The 24,291-nt window shown below is 43.3% G+C and overlaps 1 protein-coding gene across 1 annotated transcript in view; it reads left to right on the forward strand.

Moving 5' to 3' along the window:
- dok6 (docking protein 6) overlaps window positions 1-24,291 on the forward strand; it is a gene marked incomplete at both ends in the record, with an annotated part of 666,878 nt that overhangs the window by 195,441 nt on the left and 447,146 nt on the right. Inside the window, one exon of the mRNA XM_084325795.1 lies at window positions 9,553-9,655. Coding sequence (XP_084181921.1) covers window positions 9,553-9,655 — 103 coding nt within the window. The remainder of the gene's footprint in view (window positions 1-9,552; window positions 9,656-24,291) is intronic.

Here is a 24,291-nt window from a genome sequence, read left to right on the forward strand (position 1 = left end):
GTTTCTCCGCCCTTTTTAGTATCGCACCGTATTGTATGAGTCGTCCTCTCATGTAAGCTTTACATGTGTCCCACATTATGCCACTATCATCTATTGACCCTTCATTAAGTTCCCAAAATTCCTTAAATATAGTTCTAATGTATGTACACGATCCTTCATCATTTAACATTAGGTTATTGAATCGCCATCTCCGAGATCGTTGCCCTTCTTCCATGGATGTGATCACTAAATCAACCGGAGCATGGTCAGATATTACAATGTTCCCTATCCCGGTACTTGCAACCTGTTCTACAAGTGCGCTAGAGATCAGGAAATAATCTATTCTAGAGTATGAGGAATGTGGGTGAGAGTAAAACGTGTAGTCTCTTTCTTGTGGGTTCATAACCCTCCAAACATCCACTAGACCCAATTCCTCTATCAGAACACCAACCGCCAGTCTCCCTGTGTTGTCAGCGGTTTTGGGTTGGTATGATCTGTCTATCAAGGTGTTTCCAACCAAGTTGAAGTCCCCCCCTATGATTACGTTGCTATTCCCTATTTTCCTGATCACCTCACATACCTCATGGAAAAAGTCTGAGGACGACCCGTTGGGCGCATATATATTAGCTAAAGTAGTCCTCTGTCCCTCTAAATCAGCATCCAGTATAACCCATCTTCCCTCATCATGTGAGAAACTATTGTGTACCTTTAGGTCTAAGTTTTTTCTCACCAATATTGCCACCCCCCTCTTCCTAGAAGAGAACGTGCTATAGTATATTTGTCCCACCCAATCCCTTTTAAGCTTGGCCGACTCTTCTTCATCCAGGTGGGATTCCTGAATTAGTGCAATATCTGCCTTTTTTTGTTTCAAGAACGTCAATATCTTCTTTCTCTTAATGGGATGATGACATCCGTCTATATTCCACGATATTATTTTAATCAGCCCCATATTTCTCGTAGTGCATCTCCCCTGTGCAATCCATGACGTAGTCTAGTGCCTGAGAGTGTGAAGATATATATACAGTAGTATAGCATACAATGAAATAAAAAAGAACATATAAAAACATAAATACACTTCCCCCCCCCACATTTACCCAAGCTACGTTCGATATGACCCCAGATAGAACAGTCGTACCGAGGGTGAAATCGATACTCACCCATGCACCTTGATCCCCCTCGACTAACAGAGGAGTGCATACAGCACGAGGCAGATTGCCCAAAACTGTGCCCCTATTATCTTGTAAACCCTGACGTAACGTATGGCTCACACTGTAATCTATATACAGTGCGATCAATTCAACTGAACTTGACAAAACGGTAACGTTTCCATGCATTAACATTTGTATATCTTTCAGATATATCTTGGTACATTGTAACTTCTATGACATAGCCATGATGGCCTGTGGTTCATTTCGTTATATTTTTCCTGTATCCATCTGGGATATTTCCCCTCCCATACTTTTATTATATTCTTCTAACCATTGCCCTCTATTTTCATTTCACGTCTTTTTTTTTTTTTTTTTTTTTTTTTATATATACATATTGACATTTTTTGATGTTATTTACTCTATGACGATGCCCCCGTGACTTATCTGTATTCATGCGTTTCATGAACTTTATCTCAATTGTCCGCCTCCGACTGTCCCCGTCTGAATCCCTGCAGTTTCTCCCGGTATCCGTGATGACCATTGCTGCATGTCGTCCCCCGGTCCCCGTTTTCCTCCCATTGTCTGCCAGGTAGACAGCCGCATTATCTCCTCTCGGTCCGGGTCGGTAGTCGGGTTCACCACGGTGATCTTGAATCCACGCTTTGCCATATCCGCCGTCGCCTCCGCCGCGCTCTGGTACAGGCGGGTGCCATCTTCGTAGAATACCCTCATCTTCGCTGGATACGGTGTCTGGAACTTGAGATTCTTCTCCTTCATTATTCTCTTGGCCTCGGCATATTCTCCTCGCTTCTTCAGTATTTCGGTGGGGAAGTCATGGTCGACATAGAAGCGATCGTTGCCACATGAGACGTTCTTCTTCTGCCATGTTCGGCGTATTATCTCTTCCTTCATTTTGTAACTCCCAAACTTAACCACGATTGACCGTGGCTTCAGCTGTGGGTTGTTAGGCCTCGGGGCCAGTGCCCGGTGTGCTCTTTCGATACGAAGGTCCATGTCATGAGGCAGACCGAGGGCATCTTTAAACAAGCCGTCTAGAAATCCATGCATGTCTTTCCCCTCTTTTTCCTCCGGGATACCATACACCCGCAGGTTCTCTCTCCTCGTCCTGCCCTCCTGGTCGAGTAGCTTAGCCTCCACGTCGGCCTGCCTCTGCATTAGCTTTTTTATTAGAGCCGTCGCCGCACCAAGCACGTTTTCATTTTCTCCGATTCTCCCCTCAGTTTCATCGAGCCTGTCGTTCATTTTGTTCATGTCATTTCTTATCTCCCGAAATTGACGCTCATTGTCTTTTCTGAAGTCTTTGAGCTCGTTGAATATGTTCAGCAGCGTGGCTTCTTGTTCACAATCATCGTCGCCATCTTTTTCTCCCGTTACGTCTTCATTCTCTGCCATTCCGTCGTCCTTTTCAGTTGGAATCGTGTGCGCCATACGTCTCGTGATAGCCCCTTTTTTCATCCCTATTAAATATGTACCCTGGTGTTGTTAATAAATGTTTTCCGGGGCTAAGTCATTTTGCTGTCGGGGAGCTCGCGAGTTAAGCAGCCATGTTCTTCTGCGGTCAAACCGGAAGTCTCCCCTTCCCTGTCTTGAACGTTGCTCGATTATGCCCCCCACTGGTCGGTTGTAGAGAGGATAGAAGCCTTGCATCACGTGTTCCCTCCGGCACACGAGGAGGCAGCCTGTCACATCTTTTCGCCTGCCAGCGCGGACTCTCATTGGCGAGGTGTAACGCATGGGAGGCTCACACTACCCTTGCCACTTCCTGTCTCTGCTGTGCAGGCGTCTCCCAACTGACTGTAGGGGTCGCTGTCCACAATGTCCAATCCCCACCCATCGACTTCCACCCGCTGACTCTGCCAAATGAGCCAGTACGACGGCCAGACCAAGCCGAAGGCAATGCTGAGACTGGGATTCGATACCGGAGTCTCTTGCATTGGTGACGAGCGCAATCTCCGCTACGCCACCCAGCCACCAAATTGTAGTTTTTTCTAGCATGTAGCAACAATCAGATTGGCACCAGATTGGCACCCTGGCAAAAATAATACATACAGTAGATTTCATTATCTGTTCTTATGCACGCCTGGTGATACTAAATCCAAATTGAACTCGGGCATTTGAAATATAAGATTTGGCACAATCCATAAATGTGCGAATTGGCTATAATAAGGTAATTTATAAGCCTGCTATTCTATATTCTATAATAATATTTCAAATTGCATTGGTCCGGATGGGAGAATTCAGTACTGTATCTACAAAACCCTCTGTTTACTCATCTTCCCTTTATTAACCATTTCACTGCCACACGACAGAAGGTTAACCCTTTACTATCACACAACCGACGGTCGCCGGATTGTGTGATAGTAAAGGGTTAACCTGTCGTGTGGCAGTGAAAAGGTTAACCGGCTGTTGTGTGGCAGTGAAAGGGTTAACCGTCTGTGTATTGTCGCAGTGAAAGGGTTAACCGTTTGGTAGTGTGGCAGTGAAAGGGTTAATTTCCTTAGATTCTTTGTACACATGATCTCAAGAAGGTACTGAACGAGATCAGTGGCAGTTTTTCATGTCTGTAAATGTTTAGCATGGTGTTATTCACTGTCAAAGATGCAAAGAAAAATCATAATTTATATTCTCCTTTGTTTCATCACAATTTAAGCAAGCCTAGTAATAGACACAATATTCCTGACACTGGGTATACATTCATTGAGGTCCATAGATGTCCGTAGATACCAAGAATATGCAAATTGACCTTGTAGAAGTGGAGCAATATTCCATTTACTTAGATATGTATTTTAGGCGGATTTTCAGAAAACAGGGCACCGGGCTCAAGAGGTTAAGGCTACATTAAGGTTATGGTTATGGTAACGTCATGGTTAAGGCTATGTTAAGGTTATCGTTAAGGTTATGGTTATGTTATTGTTAATGTAATGTCATGGTTATGGTAACATCATGGTAACATCATGTTACTTCACTGCATTTTGGGAGATACAACGTGTGCTATGGAACTCGCAGCTACAAATGCTGGGGTTGCGTTTTCTTGCTTGGAGTGTTGTACAGTTTTCTTTGAAAATTGTGTTGGTCGCTATTTTGTATAGCTTAGCAAGGTTTGTAAGTTCTAGCACTTGGCCAAGGCTTGTCTTTCTCTCTACTTAAAAACAGCATTCTTCTTACGTGAGTAAAAGTGAACTGGGTTTTTTATTGTATGATGAGAAGTTGTGTGTGTGTTTCATGTAACGTTTAGGAAACGTAGCTTGTGTCCACAACTGGCTGGGTGTTAGTCTACAGAGTTGTACATAGTGGCATATGACCAAGGGCCTTGAGTCCCTCTCTTTAGCTTGATATTTTTTCTTTGCTCTTCCAGGTCCTGGGATATTTTCAATGTTTTGGCTAATTTTGATTTAAATTGTATAATTCCCATTTAAAAATGTTTCACCATGGTATGTTTGGTATCCTTTTTTTCAGCACAGTCTCACCTATATGACTGACAGTTAGTTTTCATACTGTATAATACTGTATATACTATATACTGCATAATGTACAACACAAAACACAAAATCGGATTGAGAAAATGTGTTCTTTTTACTAGTATGAACCAATGCAAACATATTCAATCAAGCATATAAAACAGTGGAAATGCACCATCAGGTAGCATATTTACATAAACAAAGGAGAACAGAACAGAATTCAATTTACAAAGCATTTTTTCTCCATACACAGGTAATAAACACAGACGAAATTTTGATTCTCAACTGGAAATTATCACCATCATGCTTTTTTCAGTAAAAGTAAGTTTTTTTTACAAAAGAAAGTTTAAAAAAAAGAAAAGATTTATAGTAAAAAAGTAAAAAATAAGTAAAGTGGGATATTCAATATACATATATACAGTACACATATGACTAGAGAGCAGTCATATAGAGTGCAGGATGCCTGAGGCGGATCCTAAAAAAAAAATACACTACACACGTGTTTACGTACGCAGTAAAACAGTTTCTGTCTATAATTAGACAGAGGGCGACATCGCAGCTCTTCATGCTCATTTCACCATTGATACCATGGAGACCCTGTGTATCAACACGAATAAACATGTTGCACTAAACATTGCAATGGGGAAGAAGTACAAGTGGGTGGAATATGATGAGTGTAAAGCCGCTCATTCATGACAACCGTGATGCCTGCAAGGTGCATTATCACCCGAAAAAGGCCCTGTCGGTGGACGAGAGGATGGTGTGTGTGTGTGTGTGTGTGCACAAAAGCACTAATAATAATAATAATAATAATAATAATAAGTCTCTCACCTGTCTTGGTTAGCCCTCCTTCCATGTCTCGCCTGCACTGAACTGGTTGAAGGCAGTTCTTCTGCTCCTTGCTCCTCACTGTAGAAAACAATAAAAAGCTCATTATTTTCAACATTCAACAAGGAATCTCTTGATGCACACTTATCATGTACACTTATGTACACTTATCCTGTACACTTATCATGTACATTCATCATGTACACTTATCATGTACATTTATAATGTACACTTATCCTGTACACTTGTCATGTACATTAATCATGTACACTTATCATGTACATTTATAATGTACACTTAGCATGTACACTTGTCATGTACATTCATCATGTACACTTATCATGTGCATTTATAATGTACACTTATCCTGTACACTTGTCATGTACATTCATCATGTACACTTATCATGTACATTTATAATGTACACTTAGCATGTACACTTGTCATGTACATTCATCATGTACACTTATCATGTACATTTATAATGTACACTTAGCATGTACACTTGTCATGTACATTCATCATGTACATTCATCATGTACACTTATCATGTACACTTCACACATAAGCCAGAGCCGTGGATAAAGCCAGTTTTTTACACAAACGGCTGTGGCTGGCGTGCATGATGTAAAGCTTTTACTCTACAGGTAAGTATGTGCTTCATCTGGCGCGCCATGCACCTGGTGTCACGGCTCTGCTTTTTTTTGGCATCGTATCAGGGGTGAGGTGGTGGGTAAAATAAACCTCTCCCCTCCCGGATATAGTTATATCCTTACTAAACTGATTGGCCGAGAGGTTGTGCGTTCTCTCTCTCGTCACAGGGGGGGGGTTCCTGTCTCCCACACCAAATCAGGACAGGTGGGACACGGGTTTCCCCCGGCCATTTGAAAACGTCACAGGCACTTTTTCTTGCTGGCTAAGAGACATGTCCGTGAGTGTGAGTTACAGGGCCTGTGCTGCAGACCGCTGTCATTGTAAAGGATAGGTGGTGTAATGTGGTAGAGACAATTGTCTTCTACTCTGCTCCCTACCAGTAGTGTATATTGGGTCAGAGCCTCCTCCTCAGGGAGAGCCTCCTCCTCAGGGAGTTTCAGAGCCTCCTCCTCAGAGAGTCTTGGTCCAATGTGTTACATGACCCTTTTTCAATTGTTTACTCACGTTGATGTCTCTCTGGGAAAACCGCTGTCTTCCCCTCTTACATAAGGAGCAGAATTGACACAGTTGTTATTCCCAGGCTCGTCATGTGAGGACCCGTGTCTGTGTCTTTTGTAGACCGGCTCCCTGCTGCTCGTCCCAGACAGCAAGGGGAAACGTTGTGAGGCTCTTTCTTGTTAGAAATTCGCCGTCACTGTTGTCGGGTTCTTTGCAAGCATATACGCTGTATATGAAATCAGCGTGTGGTCTTACGAGACCGATCAGCGCTGGCCCAGGGTGTTTTTGCAATGATTGAATATGCTTTGTGGGCCGGCACACCTTGGTTGCCCAACATCATAAAAACATTGGCAGGGGGGGTTCACGCCTTTGGGTGGGCCACCAAGAGCAGTGCGGTCGTGTACTGACCGTCTTGGTGGCGCCCTCTGTGATGTTTTGGATCGACACGCGTACCTACCCCCCTCTTAGGACTGGGGGCGGCGGCGTGACTAGGGCATGGGACTGGTCCTGGTCGCGCCGGACCGGATCAATTTAACCTGTTGCCCGCCGGGGCACAGACAGGTTCTGGTTCCCCGAGGGACTCTGTGCTTTTCTGGGGGGAAATGCCAGGTCGGGCCGGACGTCACAGGGGTTGATGTCATGAATGTGTGTGTCATATACATGTCACCTTGAGTTGCCCTTGACAGTGGCATGCATTGGTCCATACTGTGTTGTACCTTTTTGCACAATGTTAGGGGGTTGGTCCTTCTCCATTTGTTTCACCCCTCCCTCCCTGTTAAGCTGGGGATGGGAGGGGGCTGTCTGGGAGGCTGCTTCTGTCAACTCATCTATGCACCCCTGTGTAGGTCCCGGTCCACCAGGCCCAGGTCGGGCCTTGCCCTCAATAAACCTGTTGGCCTGGGTTAACCCTTTTTAAACCTGAAACGCTTGAACTGCATTGTATAGCCTGTGTATACACGCATTTGTGTTTCTGGGGTTTCTTAGTGAGTTAAGGGAGCACCCACCTCCTGTTATAATAAACATAGGGGGGTGGTTGTCTCCCCGGTGTGTTGGTAGCAGAGTCGACTCTCAGGTTGAGCCCGGGTCTGACCCCGGCTGCCCGAGAGTATGCCCCCGCATCTTTCATGACGTCTGCCAATTGTGTCAAACTCTTTCTCTGAACCTCGACCCCGCGGGATTAATAAATTGGCGGGCCAGGGTTCGTGGAGATTGTGACATGGTGCACAGCATACCGGAACACCCTTTACGCCAGGATACTGTTCTTACAGTAAGCCCCTTAGGCGCCTGTCTAGTCCACAGTGCTCCGGGCGCAGGTCGAGTTCTACTCTTGGGACCTGTCGGCCTGGATTGAGGGATCAACCGCTGCTACGGCCTTGCCACAGGGTTGGGTTTTTTTACTCCGACCCCGCGATGTTGGGGGCTGTGACAGGGGTTTTGCTCACGTCCGTTCCCTGGTGGTGTGTGGGATGCGCGTCCCTTCTAAACAAAGGTAAGTCCTGCGGTCTTCTCGCCCTGTGCGTTGAGGCGCTAAATCCTCTTCGCACAGTCAGGGTCTGATCTCCCTCCTGTCCCTCGCTAGGGGGGGCCCGGATCCTCCCCGGTTCTGATGGTTGTAGGGGACCTCAGCGGGTGCATCTGTCAGGCTTACGATCTGCTCAGCTCGCTATTACTCATATAACTAGGGTTATAAGATAACCTTTGTTATCATTATGGTTATGGTTATGGTTATGGTTAATGTAATGTTATGGTTATGGTTAATGTAATGTTAAGGTCATGGTTATGGTTATAGTTATGGTTAAGGCAACGTTATGGTTAAGTGAAAAGTATCGATATTCGATACCATTTTCGATACCACAGGGAAAAAGGTTCAATCTTAAAATATAAAAAATACATTTAGCTTTTGTTGCTGGTTGATTCTCCTCAGCTTCTCTCTGGTACTATATGAGAAGATAAATATAACACTTTTAAAACCCTTTGTTTATCTTTATATCACACATTTAAAAATAACTGTTCATCTCACTTCAATAATTTTTATTGCAGAACATGGTATTTTCTCAAGCAGACAGATGTAAACACTAATCTGTGTCACATGTACCTGACAAACTGAACTGTTTGTATTACAGTCATATTCCGACTTAACTGAATGCACATGTGTGTGTGGACTACTGTACTATTACAGGTATTGAAATGAACAATGCAACTTCCTTATACAATTTTTTTTAATGAATAATTAAATATCGATATTTTGGGAAATGAGTATTGAAACCGTTTTAAATATTCAGAATCGATATGTATAGATTTTTCGATATTTGTGACAACACTACATCCTACCAGGCAGCGGTATCGAGCTACATTTCTAACATTGTATCCTGGGCTGTGGAATGACCCCAGGTCTCGGATTTCATTTTTTGTTTTCAGGGAGGCGCACAGTTCAGCCGGTTACATCGAAGTCAACTATGTTTGATCCGTATGTTATGGTGTGTGTGTGCGTGTGCGTGTGCGCGCGCGTGTGTGTGTGTGTGTGTGTGTACATAGACAATAACAATAAAGAAGAAAAACTACTAAATGATGCTCCAGTTTAAAAAGTACTTTAGAGGACACAATAAAGCTCCAAGGCTTATTACACGGAGTTCAGTTGTGGGTTATTGTGTGTGTGAGGGTTTTGTTTTACACAGTACCTGGACAAAACAACTTGCTTATGTTTAAGTGCATACATAATGCACAAGACAGTTGTGTGATTGTCATTCTACTCTTGTGTGTGTGTCTGTCTCTCAAGTACTTTAGAAAGTTTAGAGGACACAATAAAGCTCCAAGGCTTATTACAGGGAGTTCAGTTGTGGGTTATTGTGTGTGTGAGGGTTTTGTTTTACACAGTACCTGGACAAAACGACTTGCTTATGTTTTAAAATAATGCACAAGACAGTTGTGTGATTGTCATTCTACTCTTGTGTGTGTCTGTCTCTCAGGTCCACAGGGAGATGCTCACCAAGTCCATCTCTCTGCCACGCAGCGCCTACTGGCAACACATCACGCGTCAGAACAGCGTGGGCGATCTCTACTGCTACCAAGGTACCTGCCTGCTGACACGTCATTAGCATACTGTACACACCCACACATCCTCACATCACCTGCTGACACGTCATTAGCATACTGTACACACCCAGACATCCTCACGTGGCCTGGTATACCATTAGCATACTGTACACACCCAAACATCCTCACGTCGCCTGCTGACACGTCATTAGCATACTGTACACACCCAGACATCCTCACGTCACCTGGTACCTCATTAGCATACTGTACACACCCACACATCCTCACGTCGCCTGCTGACACGTCATTAGCATACTGTACACACCCAGACATCCTCACGTCACCTGGTACCTCATTAGCATACTGTACACACCCAGACATCCTCACGTCGCCTGCTGACACGTCATTAGCATACTGTACACACCCAGACATCATCACGTCACCTGGTACCTCATTAGCATACTGTACACACCCAGACATCCTCACGTCACCTGGTACCTCATTAGCATACTGTACACACCCACACATCCTCACATCACCTGCTGACACGTCATTAGCATACTGTACACACCCAAACATCCTCACGTCGCCTGGTACCTCATTAGCATACTGTACACACCCACACATCCTCACATCACCTGCTGACACGTCATTAGCATACTGTACACACCCAGACATCCTCACATCACCTGCTGACACGTCATTAGCATACTGTACACACCCAGACATCCTCACGTCGCCTGGTACCTCATTAGCATACTGTACACACCCACACATCCTCACATCACCTGCTGACACGTCATTAGCATACTGTACACACCCAGACATCCTCACGTCGCCTGGTACCTCATTAGCATACTGTACACACCCAAACATCCTCACGTGGCCTGTGTGCCTTTGAGCGACCGGCTACACACATAGCTACCATACTAAGTCCAGGAGAGTGAGGGAAGGAGGGATGGCGAGAGAGATAGGTAGGGCGGGCGGGAAGGAGATAGATATAGATAAATGGAAGGAGAGCGAGATATGGAAGGAGAGAGGGAGAGGGAGGGATGGAATGAGAGAGAGAGAGAGAGAGAGAGAGAGAGAGAGAGAGAGAGAGAGAGATGGAAGGAGAGAGAGAAGGAGGGATGGAAGGAGAGAGAGGAGATAGTCGGATGGAAGGAGAGAGAGAAGGAAGGAGGGATAGATAGGAGAGAGAGGGAGGGGTAGGTATAGCGGGAGAGAGAGAGAGATAGAGAGGGATATGCAACGAGAGAGTTTAAGTATGAGATCAGTGTGTGTAGGCTATATCCTATATCTTAGATATTTGAATTGTATGTGTTTGTTATTGTATTGGGTGATATACTATCAAATAAAGTATGCAGAATGTGATACACCCCCCCCCCCCCCCCCTAAAGTGGCTCAGTGCCATTGAGGTGTTGCTGCAGCAGCTGTCTGCATCCTTCTTAGTGCACCTGTTGTTTTGTCTTCAGCAGCCACCTGTGTGTGTGCACCTGTGTGTGTGTGTGTGTGTGTGTGTGTGTGTGTGTGTGTGTGTGTGTGTGTGTGTGTGTGTGTGTGTGTGTGTGTGTGTGTGTGTGTGTGTGTGTGTGTGTGTGTGTGTGTGTGTGTGTGTGTGTGTGCGTGCGTGCGTGCGTGTGTGTGTGTGTGTGTGTATGTGTGTGTGTGTGTGTGTGTGTCTCTCTGGGTGTAGGACAGAGGCTGGGAGGTGATTAGTAATCGGGGGAGATTGTGCCGTATCCAGATATTAGTTGATTAGTGGATTTATCAGCCTTTGGGCTTTCGTTGATGAAAACAAAGTAGACGGTCGTGGCGGAGAAGATGAAAGTCACCATGACGTCATAGTTTCCTGTTGGAAAAAAAACAAAGCAGGTTATTTCCATCACTTAAACTGTGACTCGATGGTAGGGTTGCCAGGGTGATGTGAAATTTTCCACGACTGATAAACTAACTAAACACTACAAAATGACACTCAATGTCTGCAGAGCGCTTACTGTGATCTTTAACATTACGCAGCAAAACACTGATCTGTCCGTCTGTTTTTAATTAACTTTCAATGACAGTCGTTGGACAGTCGGAGTCGGCGTTAGGTTCTAATTAAAGAATAAATAAATGTCAAAGCAAACGCAGTCGAAGCAAACATCGACGTGTTTTTTCACGCTGCACACAAAAAGACAAGACGGCGTTTGGGAGAATTCCCACATCCAGGTCATTATTTAGAGGACTGCTGTCGGTGAACTTCTTCCCTTTTAATTAAAGCTCTCTCTCCCGACTCCCCTAAGCAGAGCGGCCTTCTGCTCGTCCATCACCCTGGCATCTCCGCCGGTAAACTCCCACGGTTCTGTCCGGCGCCCCGTCTCCGTCTCCGCCTCCACCGCTCCGCTTCCCCGCTCATACCCGTTCAGCACCAGGCGACGTTGACAACTCCCCCGCCTCTCCGTGAATAAATGGAATGCATCGGTGTGTCTGAGGATGCGGTCAAGGCCACGCGGGACAAGGTTACTCCGGAGGGAGTGAGGGGAACTTCATTGTAGTGATGGCACGGGACGAGCTGCGCATATTATGGAAGGCGAAAGTTGTTTGTTGTACGTTACACAAGGGATGGGCAATTCGTCAGACATTTCAAGCATCCGAACTACGCTAGCTTGGTCCACGAGCGTTACTGTAGCTGTTAGCAATGACAGCAGCCGGCTAGCTCGCTCGTTGGATTATGTCACGTTTGCCATTAAGTAAAAACAAAAACCATACGATAACGTGGAAGCTCAGACATTTCAAGCGTGAATGATGTAACTTTCTGAATTAATTATTTTGTTCCTGGAAATAACGTTAGACTGCTGCGACTCACATATCTAGCTGTTAGCAATGACAGCAGCCGGCTAGCTTGCTTGTTTGATTATGTCACGTTCGCTATTATTAAGTAAATACAAAATCATATGTTAATGTGTGTGTGTGGGGGGGGGGGGGTATTCGATTAGTATTCTAATAATTCCTAGTGACTATCGAATAGTACTTTTGTGAGTTTTTCCTACGTTACACTTTCTAATGCTAGCAACCCGTGTATCATCCCAGCTTTGTATATCATCCTGTGCCATCACTGTCTTTTGAAGGCTGTACCAGTTTGTGGTTTTAAGCTAGTGTGAAGTTACTAGACCTCATTCTTGAACGGACTTACGAGAAAGTTACCAACAAATTTCTTCATAACTCGATTTACAAACTTTTTTTTTGGCATTCTCAAACAGCTTCTTTTTGTAGATTTGTTCATAGCTACGAACAGGATTTACAAACTCCCAAAGGCAAAGACTGGTGTGCGCCCATGTTTTTAACCGCTTAATTTGGGAGAAATCATGGTGATTGCATTCACTTCGATTCTACAGACATCCTCGGAATTAAATAAATATCATAATAAATATGACTATATCTGGATGTATTGGTGTGTGCCCAATACACGTTGTTGAGTGGAGGGAACCTTTTATTGAGTATCATCTGGGATTTGATTACAACCACCTGTGGTTTGTGACCAAGGTTTCTGCCATGGATTTACTATGAATAGCTTCTACTGTATGCTGCTCTGATACACTGGAGTAGTAGATGCGATAAGATATTCCTTTAGTGATCCCCTTGGGGGAAATTCGGGCATCATAGCAGCATGGGGGAGGGGAGGTACGGGTAAGGTGCAGATGAGGGTCTGTATGCTTCGGTTATAGTATATGTTACAATAAATATAGGCAATAAAGAATTTTAATCTCAATATATACATACTATGAGCAAGAGTAAAAGTAAACGGTATACACAAGGTACAATATACACAAGGTACCCTAACTGGCATGATACATGTCATACGTTGTAGTGCATGTTTTGGTGGTTAAGAGTCAGACACACTTAGTGGTCAGACGTTCCTAATAGTTCTCAAGTTCTGCAGCCGTTAGTTCTCCAGCTGCGAGATGATTGGAGGAGAGTGCCGCACCGTAACACCAATAACAGATAATCAGCTATATTCCACCATGGCGTGTGGAAATGCTCTGGGTGTAAATGGAGGTGAGAGCTGGTGCTACCAGCGAGCCGGCGCGCCTCCTTGGGCACACCGCTCAGGCGCGTGATGAATATCCAATCAGCGGAGTCGATTTGCGGAGTCACGGTCGGGTTGCGTTCCAGCGCCCCGTGGGTCTGGGCGAATAATTAAGGAGCAGTGTTTCCTGCCGCTCACTTGTTTGTTTATTTCTGCTCCTCTGGTAATCGGGGGGAACCCACCGCTGAATTACCTCCTTCACTTCATTAGACAGAGGATCTTTCATTTTCAGAAGCCTTGTTTACTAGAAGAAGTCTTTAATTGTCATGCAGATTAACACACACGTGCGAGATGGGCGACCCACAGGAACACACTGAGTCGCAGATGAAATGTCTCTCTGCACTTTTCCCATCACGTCGTCCTTCCTCCCGTGGGCCGCGCCTGGGGACCAATCCAAGTGCTCCTGTCTGTCTTTGTCAGGGACGCGACAGCGTTAGCGATCTGTTCTGCATGTTTTTCCATGGGTTTGCAGAGTTTTGGATTAACTGAAGCCTCTCTGTGGTTTTCTTAGGGAGACCCGTGAAAAGTGCATTACAGTAGTCTAACCGGCTAGATATGAATGCATGAATTAGCTTCTCAGCATCGTTTTGATTAACACTTTGATCACCATGGTTAAATTCATAATTTACCATCCCTAGCCAGCTCTATTTGTCTATGGAGAAGTTCCCCTTCTTTGCAGGGCTATAACTTTTTAAATTGTATTGCTAAATTGACATTATTATGGCCCATTCAATGTCCTATATCTATTCTTCAGGGTGTAGCAACGTTATACTTTTTCATTCACATATTCATACTAAAATACGGTCTAAAGTATAAGTATGTTTTTATCGTTTTCTGCAGCTTTCTCCAGAACTTGATTTATAGCCCTAAATGCATTATATTGATGATCAAATACAGTTTGATAGCGATCGGTGCCAGATAAAAAATTTCAACTGCACGTAGTTCTAGAAGTTACTACGTATGATCTGATGTTGACCGGATGGGCGGGGGGTCGTTTATAATTCCGTGGGCAACGTTATATCATTCATCTAGTGTGGGTGATATGATCATTAGAGCAGTTAGTATAGAGGACATTAGAAAATAACGCTGAAACCCACCGTAGCTTCCTCGCGCCGTTGGCAGATGAGCGTGGAACAGAATTGTTTCTATTATGGGATGGAGAAATACCCGATCCATTTCCAGGTTGTATAATAGTATATACGTCCAAATCATGTTGTTCATCGAGTTATTGGCAACGGATCGCTATGTATTGTGTCGAGCTCGAGTCCCGGGACCTATAGCGAGTGATCGGACCGAATTGAAATGAGCACCAGCTTCTACATCCTGTTTCTCCCCTGGGTGATCCCCCGATCGGCCACCAGATGGCGCTCTTGAACCGTTAGAGAGTTGAGTAGAGCTCAGCAGTATATCTCAGGTCCCCGGGGGAGAAATATGATTTCGATCACAGATTTTTGAAATATTGATATCAAAGACGTGTTACGGCGTCTTCGGCAGAATGAGCATGGCGGGGAAAGACGAGTTACGGCGTCTCCGGCGATTAAAGTGTTAATAAATGGTCGTACTTTTGCTATATTTCTGAGATGGAAGAATGACGTTTTCGTTAATATGATAATTGAAGTTCAGTTCTGAATCTATGATTACCCCGAGACTAGTGACCTCAGATTTGATCCAAGGGGTTAGTCCTCCCAGGTTCTTTATTAACATTTATTTTTTTGTTTTGGGGCCGATCATTAGAATTTCAGTTTTGTTCTCGTTTAGTTTCAGGAAGTTCTTACTCATCCATTTATTTATTGCCAGTAAGCAGTCTGTAATGGAGTTAATCGCTGTATCATTTGGTTCAGCATATATGTACAGTTGTGTATCATCCGCATAGCTATGGAAACCTACATTATGTTCTCTGATGATATCACCCAGCGGTAACATGTAAAGGGAGAAGAGTAAAGGACCTAAGCAACTCCCTTGTGCAACTCCATAGTTGTCATATATCTCAGACATGTGGCCTCCTAGTTTAACATATAATTTCCTCCCTCTGATGTGTGTTTTAAACCAGCTTAGCACATGTTCTGAGAAACCGACAAGGTTTTCAAGACGATCGATTAGAATATCGTGATCGATTGTATCAAATGCTGCACTGAGATCTAGCAGGATAAGGATGGAGATCTTATTCTTGTCAGAGTTTAGCCTGAGGTCACTGATTATTTTTGTGAGGGCAGTTTCAGTGCTATGATATTTTCTGAATCCCGACTGAAATTCTTCTAAGATGTTGTTTTCTTCAAGAAAGGAATTAATTTGAGCTGAAACTATCTTTTCAAGTACTTTACTAATGAATGGTAGGTTTGATATTGGATGATAATTTGCCATTACATTACTATCCAAGTTAGGTTTTTTAGTAATGGCTTTACAACTGCTGTTTATGATATCTAGCACAGGGCTTGAAACACTATTAAACACTCGTTTGAAGAAAGCTGTAGGTATAGGGTCAATGTCTGAGGTGGAGGAGTTACATTCCGAGACAGTTTTGCAGAGTACATCTAATGTGATGCATGTGAATCTTCTCATGGTTACATTGCGCGGTTTGCTGTAATCAGCTTTATTTCCATCATGAGTAATGCTGGCCCTGATCAAGGTTCTTTTGTTGTTAAAGAATAGTGCAAGTTCTTCACACTTAACCGTTGATGACTGAGGAGGTGTAGGGGAAGTGTTGAGTAGTAGATTAATAGTGGAAAAAAGTATTCTGGAGTTTCCAGCGTTTTCTGTAATGATTTTTGAGAAGTAGTCTTTCCTTGCTAAGCGGATGGTTTTATTATAAGCAGTTAAAGCATCTTTGTATATATCACAGCACATGGTGGTTTTTGTTTTTCTCCATTTTCTTTCCGCTGCATGACATTTCCTTTTTTCTTTGTTGACCGCATTATAGTTCAACCAGGGCGAGGCTCTGGTTTTATTCTTTTTCGTTTTTAGTGGGGCGACAGAATTTAATATAGATGACAGTGCATCATTGAGATGTTCTACCATTTCATTTAGAGAGCTGTCATGATTGTGTGGTTCATGTAGTCTGATAAGATTAATGAACTTTGATTCAGCCTTGTCGTTTAGGAGCCTCTTTTGAACTGTGATTTCTTTTTTCGTTTTAGTAAGGGTTATTTGAGTATCAAAAAATATACAGTGATGGTCGGAGAGAGGTAATTCAGTTATTGAGAAAATGTTTATGCTTAGCCTAGTTGTTGTTATGACTAAGTCTCATGTATTTTCAAGCCTGTGAGTTGCATTTGTTATATGCTGTGTTAGATCAAAGCTATCCAGTAGATTTTTTAGCTCTATAGTTTTGGAGTCTGTTTTCTTATTAAAATGGGTGTTCAAGTCTCCATTTAGGATCACCTTATCGTATTCACATAGTGAAATCAGTTCAGAGAGTTCCTGTATAAATATTGGTGAGTGTCTAGGCGGGCGGTATATTGTAACGATAATGGTTGATTCTGTTTTGAGTTCAATGGCAAGATATTCCATCGACATGAACTCACCTAGTTCTGTGATTCTAAACAAGAGTTTTGTGGAGAAAATTGCTGCAACCCCCCCTACTCTTCTGTTTTTTCTCTGTATTTGATGAAAACTATAGTCTGGTGGGTAAGCCTCTATCATTATTGATGTAGCTGTGTCATTATTGAGCCATGTCTCCACTAAGCAGATGCAGTCTAAGTTATTTTCTTTAATCAGATCATTTACTAAAAGAAATTTATTGTTCAGTGATCTGACATTTAGGATGGCTAATTTAATTTGTTGGACTTCTTGAGAGTAGATCTGCTTTGGCTTGACCTTGATAGCCTTGAGGTTAATAGCAGGTGCACGCATTGATGGTGTATAGCTTTTATAGCTTCTACCATGCCATTGGCTGGTTAAGATTACCGGTATGTGTTGAGAGATGGCATGGTGTTTGTAAATTTTTTGGTGCTAGCAGACTGTCCATCTCCTCTAGTGCATGATGGGCTGATTTGATTAGCTCTCTCTGGGACATTTGATCAGGCGGGTTGCTGGTGGCCCTGTGTGAAATGGCCTTGTCTGATATAGGGGATAGAACGCCTTGTGCTCGTGCTTGTATCATGAGTTTGATGTTCTTGGAGGTCACTAAGGCATGACGAATGTCCGCTGCAAGAAGCCTCGAACCGAGGCGGTTTGGGAAGAATCCATTCCTCTGAAAGCGTTCGGGATTATTCCAGAAAATATTAAAATTGTCAATGAATTTCAGTCCGTGTACAAGACAGGCAGATCCTAACCATGAATTAAAATTTAGGAGTCGACTAAAGGCTTCTTGTCCTCTGCGAAAGCATGCAATTGGTCCACTGATGGATACATCCTTTTTTTTTTTTTATCAATTTTTTTTATTATTACTTAACATGAAAACAAGACAACACAATACAATAACCATAATAACAATACTCAGAACTTCACAGGGAGATAACAGAACAATAATAATAAAAGAAATAACAATTTATAAAAGCAGAGTACAACATTTAATTTTAAGGGGGTACTATCTTACAATTGGCCTTTCCCAGTATTCAGTACCGTTTCCCGGCCGTGTGGCTCTATATCAATAAGACTTACCGTAATTCCTCTAATAGTAACCCCGGCTTGTATTTGTTTCAACTGTAGCGGGTACCAGGCTTGTATTAGGAGGAGGCCTGTATAAGAGGGAGGCCTATATTTCAAATTTTCAAACGGATCATAATGAATAAATCAACATTTTGTGTCAGTTTGAACCCAGTAAAATGTACTGGGTTCATTTATTGAAACCAAGTACTGTATGTAATAGTAAACAGTGCAATTACAGGTGGTCACTGGTCATTTCAACGTTTTCAAAGTGAAATCAAGTAACTAGCTCAGTATGCAGCTCAGTATATAGTAACCCGGCTTGTATTAGGAGGCCGGCTTATAATTGCTTAGCTCAAGAGCGCACCCGGCCATTAATAGAGACCCGGCTTGTATTTGAGACCCGGTTACTATTAGAGGAATTACGGTATGTCTCTAATTCTCATATTGGCGCACTCTTCCAATTCCCCTCACAACCCTCACCCTCACCAAACTGAGTCATCTCAAAACGTGCATATCAGTGATGTCAGAGATTCCCAGCTGCATAACAATGTGGCAATTGTCACCAGGCCACACAGTGGTTGGAGCCCAGCCTCAAAACGGCTTAAGATCCTGAGGTAGAAAAACGCTGCCGCTGAGTACCCGACCAGAAATACAAAACAATAAACCTTTTCGAAAAACAAAAACCTACAGAGTGTTCCATAGACTCACAGGAACCGTGCAAAAGTGCCCAAACAGTGAAGAAATAGCAAAATTGCAAAATAGCTCCCCCCAATAAAATTCCCCCAGTTAAAGTTAAGAAGGACAAGACAAAAGACAAGACAGACAAGACATTTCCTCCTCCCCCTCCCACGAGACCGCCGGACTCCCCCGAACAAGCACCTCAACCCCGCTCAGCCGCACACGGCGGTCCTGACCTTCTCAGCTGTTGCACTGATGGATACATCCTGATATTTGTCTAGTGTGTTCATAAAATGTATGTCTTTCTACTATAAACCCTGCCCATACCTGTACCTCCCCTCCCCCCTCCCCCATGCTGCTATGATGCCCACATTTCCTCAAGGGGATCAATAAAGGAATATCTTATCTCATCGTATCTTATCGTACCTTATCTTATCTTATTTTATGTCAAATACTTTTATACTGTGTCAAGTAAGACGCATCAGCCCTCTTTCAGATTTACAATCACACCAGTATAATTTGAATTCTGGCAACTTAACATTCTAATGATGATGAAAGATGAATTCTGAAATAGCATTTTGAGGAGGAATTCACATTCCATTGCATATGTATAAGTAAAAAACCTTGATGAGGGGGCGCCCCGGTGGTGCACCACGTATATACACTTGTAGTGTAATCGCAACGTCCTTGGTTCGAATCCGGCCCAGGACACAAAAAAACAGCTAACAGTCACTTCCTTGAGAGACCGGTACCTTGGCAAGTGGACCCTCAGATGAACGGTTCTTAGGTCCACGGCACCATGGCGCTCCTGAGTGTCTGTGTTTTTATTCTATTTCCTCTACCTCTGGTTCCCATAATGCCTTGCAGGCGTGCGTGTCTCGCTGAGAGCAGCGTTCTGTGTTTTCCCCAGAGAGGGTTTGCTGATGCAGAGAAGTAAGTGCACTTTAAAGTTTTAAAAGATGAGCGAGGCAGACAACGCCCTGCGCCCGTCGGAAATGGTTCAATTACCAGCTCCGTATTGGAATGGAAAAGCATAATAGTTCCATTTGATATAATTTTGTGCAATTTCACAAGGTGTCTTTTTTCATTTGTTATGTCTGCTCCTCTCTCTCCCTTCCTCCATCTCTCTCTCCTTTCCTCTCCCACTCTGTATTTTGTATTTTGACAGTCATAGTATTTGCAATTTTAGTGAGGTGAAGTGCTGTTCTGTTTAGGGATGTCCGATATTATCGGCCTACCGATATTATCGGCCGATATCGGCATTAAAATGTGATATCGGAAAATATCGGTATCTGTTTTCAAACGTTTTTTTTTTTACATTTCTATAACCTTTATTTACCCAGGCAAGCAAGTAAGAACAAATTCAGATTTTATTTATTGTCAAAAGTATGCATAATGTTGTGTTAATTCCACAACAAGAGATATGTAATGTTAATTACCTGAAATTATTCCGTTTTTGGGGGGTATCGGTTGATATCGGTATTGGAAATTAAGAGTTGGACAATATCGGTATATCGGTATCTGTTTGATCGTCCAGGAGTGATACCATGTCCAGGAGTGATACCATGTCCAGGAGTCATACAATGTTTCAAGTTTCAACTTCAAGTTTGTTTATTATTTGTCATAATAAAATACAGAATACTTTATGATGAAATTCTTGTTTCTGTATGAGCCCCTGAGAGTCTACATAGGCTACAGTAAAAAAAAAAAGAAATAAAAATAAGTAATTTTTTTTTAAGTAATTAAGAAGTAAGTAAAAAGTAAGTAAAGGAATGTTCAGTCAATATACATATATACAATATACAATACAGAGTAAAATGAGTAACAGTGAGGTACAATGCAGAAATTAGATGAGGTACAAAACGTAGGGTAGGGTGCAAATGAGGTATGAGTGTAGTGCAAATCTCTTTAATAATAGATACATATAAAGTGTGTTAAAGTGTCTAAAGTGAGTAAAGTGGTAAGGTGAGTGTTTGTTTAACGTGAGTGTGTACATGTGGATGTATATTATGCAGTGAGTGTATGGGTTGTTACATAGTGTCATTGTCATTGAGCATCCTGATGGCCTGGGGATAGAAGCTCCTTCAGAGTCTCTCTGTACTGGCCATGAGACTCCGGTAGCGCTTGCCTGACCGCAGCAGTTCAAAGAGGCAGTTGTTAGAGTCTTTGATTATTCTCTTAGCCTTGGAAGCCCACCTCCAATTGTGCGTTCGGCTGAACGGGCCACTCTCTGTAGTCTGCTGCGGTCTTGTGCGGTGCTATTCCCAAACCAGAAATGTCTAGGAGTGATATGATCGAACACGATGGACAGCTAAGAGTGTCTGTGTCCAAACTACCATGTATTGCCAGTGTGTGTGCATCCATGCGTGTGTGTTTGAGTGTTTGTATGTGCACTCTTGTCTTGACGAGGTCATCATACTTGTCAGTGTGTGTGTGTATGTGTGTGTGTTTGTGCACACTATCTAGGCCCCATTGTATCTGGCAGTGTGTGTTTGTGTGTACACTGTAAGCTGCATTGTACTGTGTGTGTTTGTGTGAGTTTGTGTGCACATTATGTACACTGTCTAGGCTCCATGGTATGTGTGTTTGTGAGAGTATGAGTACTGTAGGTGTGTTTGTACACTGTCTAGGGTCCAATGTGTGTGTGTGTGTGTGTGTGTGTGTGTGTGTGTGTGTGTGTGTGTGTGTGTGTGTGTGTCTGTGTGTGGGTGTGTGCGAGTGCGAGTGCGAGTGCCATCCTAGGTAGCAGCTGTCAGACCAGGGCAGATAGGATGACATGACCTTCCCTGGTGATGAAAAGCCAACGACTAATCACTGATGCCACCACCCGTCTCCTGTGTGTGTGTGTATGTGTGTGCTCGCACTTCTACGTTTGTGTGCAGCTTGTGTAGCATTTGAAGATTCTACATGCATCTGCATCAGTGTTCGATGTACGTGTCTAGTCAGTGTGTGTATCGTGTTTTGTTCTGTGATCCATGTCAGTCAGGGGATGGGAGGGTGGGGCTAATCTCACATAACAAACGGCCAGGCAGCCTCCTGTAGCCTCTTGTAGCCTCACATAGCCTAATGTAGCCTCTTGTAGCCTCCTATAGCATCATGTAGCCTCACATAGCCTAGTGTAGCCTCCTGTAGCCTATTGTAGGAGCCATTCGAGTTATTTAATCTTTGAGTTTGTATCATGCAATTATTTGAATTATGAAAATGCTTTATGGATTACGAAAAAAACGGATAATTTGATTGACAAGTCATGATATTATTTACACTGATTATCTTATTGTAACTATTCTTATGATTTGAAACTATGTGCACTTTCCCTTTAAAGAGACCTACCTGAGCTATCCACCTGTGTAGTTTACCTTGATAATGGGTGGGGGCTTGCGTGGGAGACGTGGACCGGGAAAGCAAACAGTTTTTGTACCGCACGAACGCACGCAACGGACGCATGTATTAGATATACGAGTTTTGTTTGTTTTGCTTATTGGAAATAAATGATTGATTCATTGTGACAGCCAAACGGATGGATCTTTATTATGTGCGCGTAGACTAAAGCTATCGGAGTGGAAGTGGCAAATACGAAAGACAAAATTGTTTGTAAATAGCCACTATACCTATTGTAGCCTCATATAGCATCATGTAGCCTCACATAGCCTAATGTAGCCTCCTGTAGCCGAATGTAGCCTCCTATAGCATCCTGTAGCCTCACATAGCCTAATGTAGCCTCCTATAGCATCCTGTAGCCTCACATAGCCTAATGTAGCCTCCTATAGCCTGTTGTAGCCTCCTATACCATCATGTAGCCTCACATAGCCACATGTAGCCTCCTGTAGCATAATGTAGCCTCCTATAGCATCCTGTAGCTGCACATAGCCTAATGTAGCCTCCTGTAGCCTATTGTAGCCTCCTATAGCATCATGTAGCCTCACATAGCCTAATGTAGCCTCCTGTAGCCTCCTATAGCATCCTGTAGCCCCATGTAGCTTCATATAGCCTCATATAGCCACCTGTAGGCTCCTATAGCCTCATGTAGCCTCATGTAGCCTCCTATAGCCCCATGTAGCTCCATATAGCCTCCTATAACCCCATGTAGCCTTCAATAGGGAGGTGTAGAGGTTACATCATTTTTGTTTTTTCCTGTTCCACCCTCTGTATTTCCCCATTGACCATTTCTAAATCGGCTCGTTTTAGGTAAATAAAGCATTAACGTTGGCATGGTGTACCTTTCTGTGCGTATTTATCCACAATCTATAGCTCAACATGAAAATATTCGCAATTAATCGTAAAGGTAGCAAAATAACAACCTTTATGTTTTCGTTCGCTGGGAAACTACACTGCTATTTTGGCGCTGCTGACTGACGTCACCACAGTGTAGCCTGCCTCCTGCCTGTAGTCAGTCACAGACCTACATTCTACATATAATATACATATAAGCTTAACAATTCGTACAATGGGAAAATAACTGACCCTGAATCTGTGGCTAGTATCTGTTTCACCCAACACTAGTGCTCCGTGATCATAGCCATTTATCTCTAAAGCTAACCACTATTTGTAAAAGCCACAACCACGTTACCATATTTGTATTTATAATTTAAATCGTATAACGTTATTTCGCTGCATATTAAATCACTGTAAATACTAATGTAAATCATTGTGTCGTTGTACATATTGTGTATAGTTTATAACGTTAGTAGCTAGCTAGCTTGCTAGTCGGCATTCCCGAAACTCCTAACATGCCCTGATTAAAAATGATTCTCTCCTCTTTGTATACCTTTGTCCTCACAAACAAAGTATTCTGCCAGGGAATTTATGGACATGACAGTAGTAGTAGTTATAAGGTGTTTGAGCTTGTAACGTTAACGTTAGTTAGCTAACGTGGTAGCCCCTTTCGTGACCGAGTGCATCACAGTCACGAAAGGGGCTACTATCGTATCAACATGCCATGGCGTGTAGCTAGCTAGCTTGCTAGCCGGCATGATGCGTGCAGTGCTTTGCCCCACAGGTCTGAGAAGAGGACTTGCACATTTTACTCGTTCCCGAAACTCCTCTACATGCCCGATTTAAAATGGTTCACGACAGTAGACATAATGCTACGTAATAGCATTTAGCGGGGTAACGTTAGCTAGCTAGCTTGGTACTATGACCCGTGACGGGGAAAAGGCGACAGCCTAACAGACTAGGGTGACCAAACGTCCTCTTTTGCCCGGACTCTTTTCACGCCCTGTCCAGGGTGTCTGGGGGGGGGGGGGTTATAAATTCATGGAAATGTCCGGGTTTCATTGTTTTTCAGTTTCACAGCCCTTTGCGAGCATCTGAAGGCTCGGGACTGCATTTTTCGCAGAAC

The sequence above is a fragment of the Notolepis coatsorum genome (genome assembly GCF_963971535.1).
Source record: "Notolepis coatsorum genome assembly, chromosome: 12".
Classification (NCBI taxonomy): Eukaryota; Metazoa; Chordata; class Actinopteri; order Aulopiformes; family Paralepididae; genus Notolepis; species Notolepis coatsorum.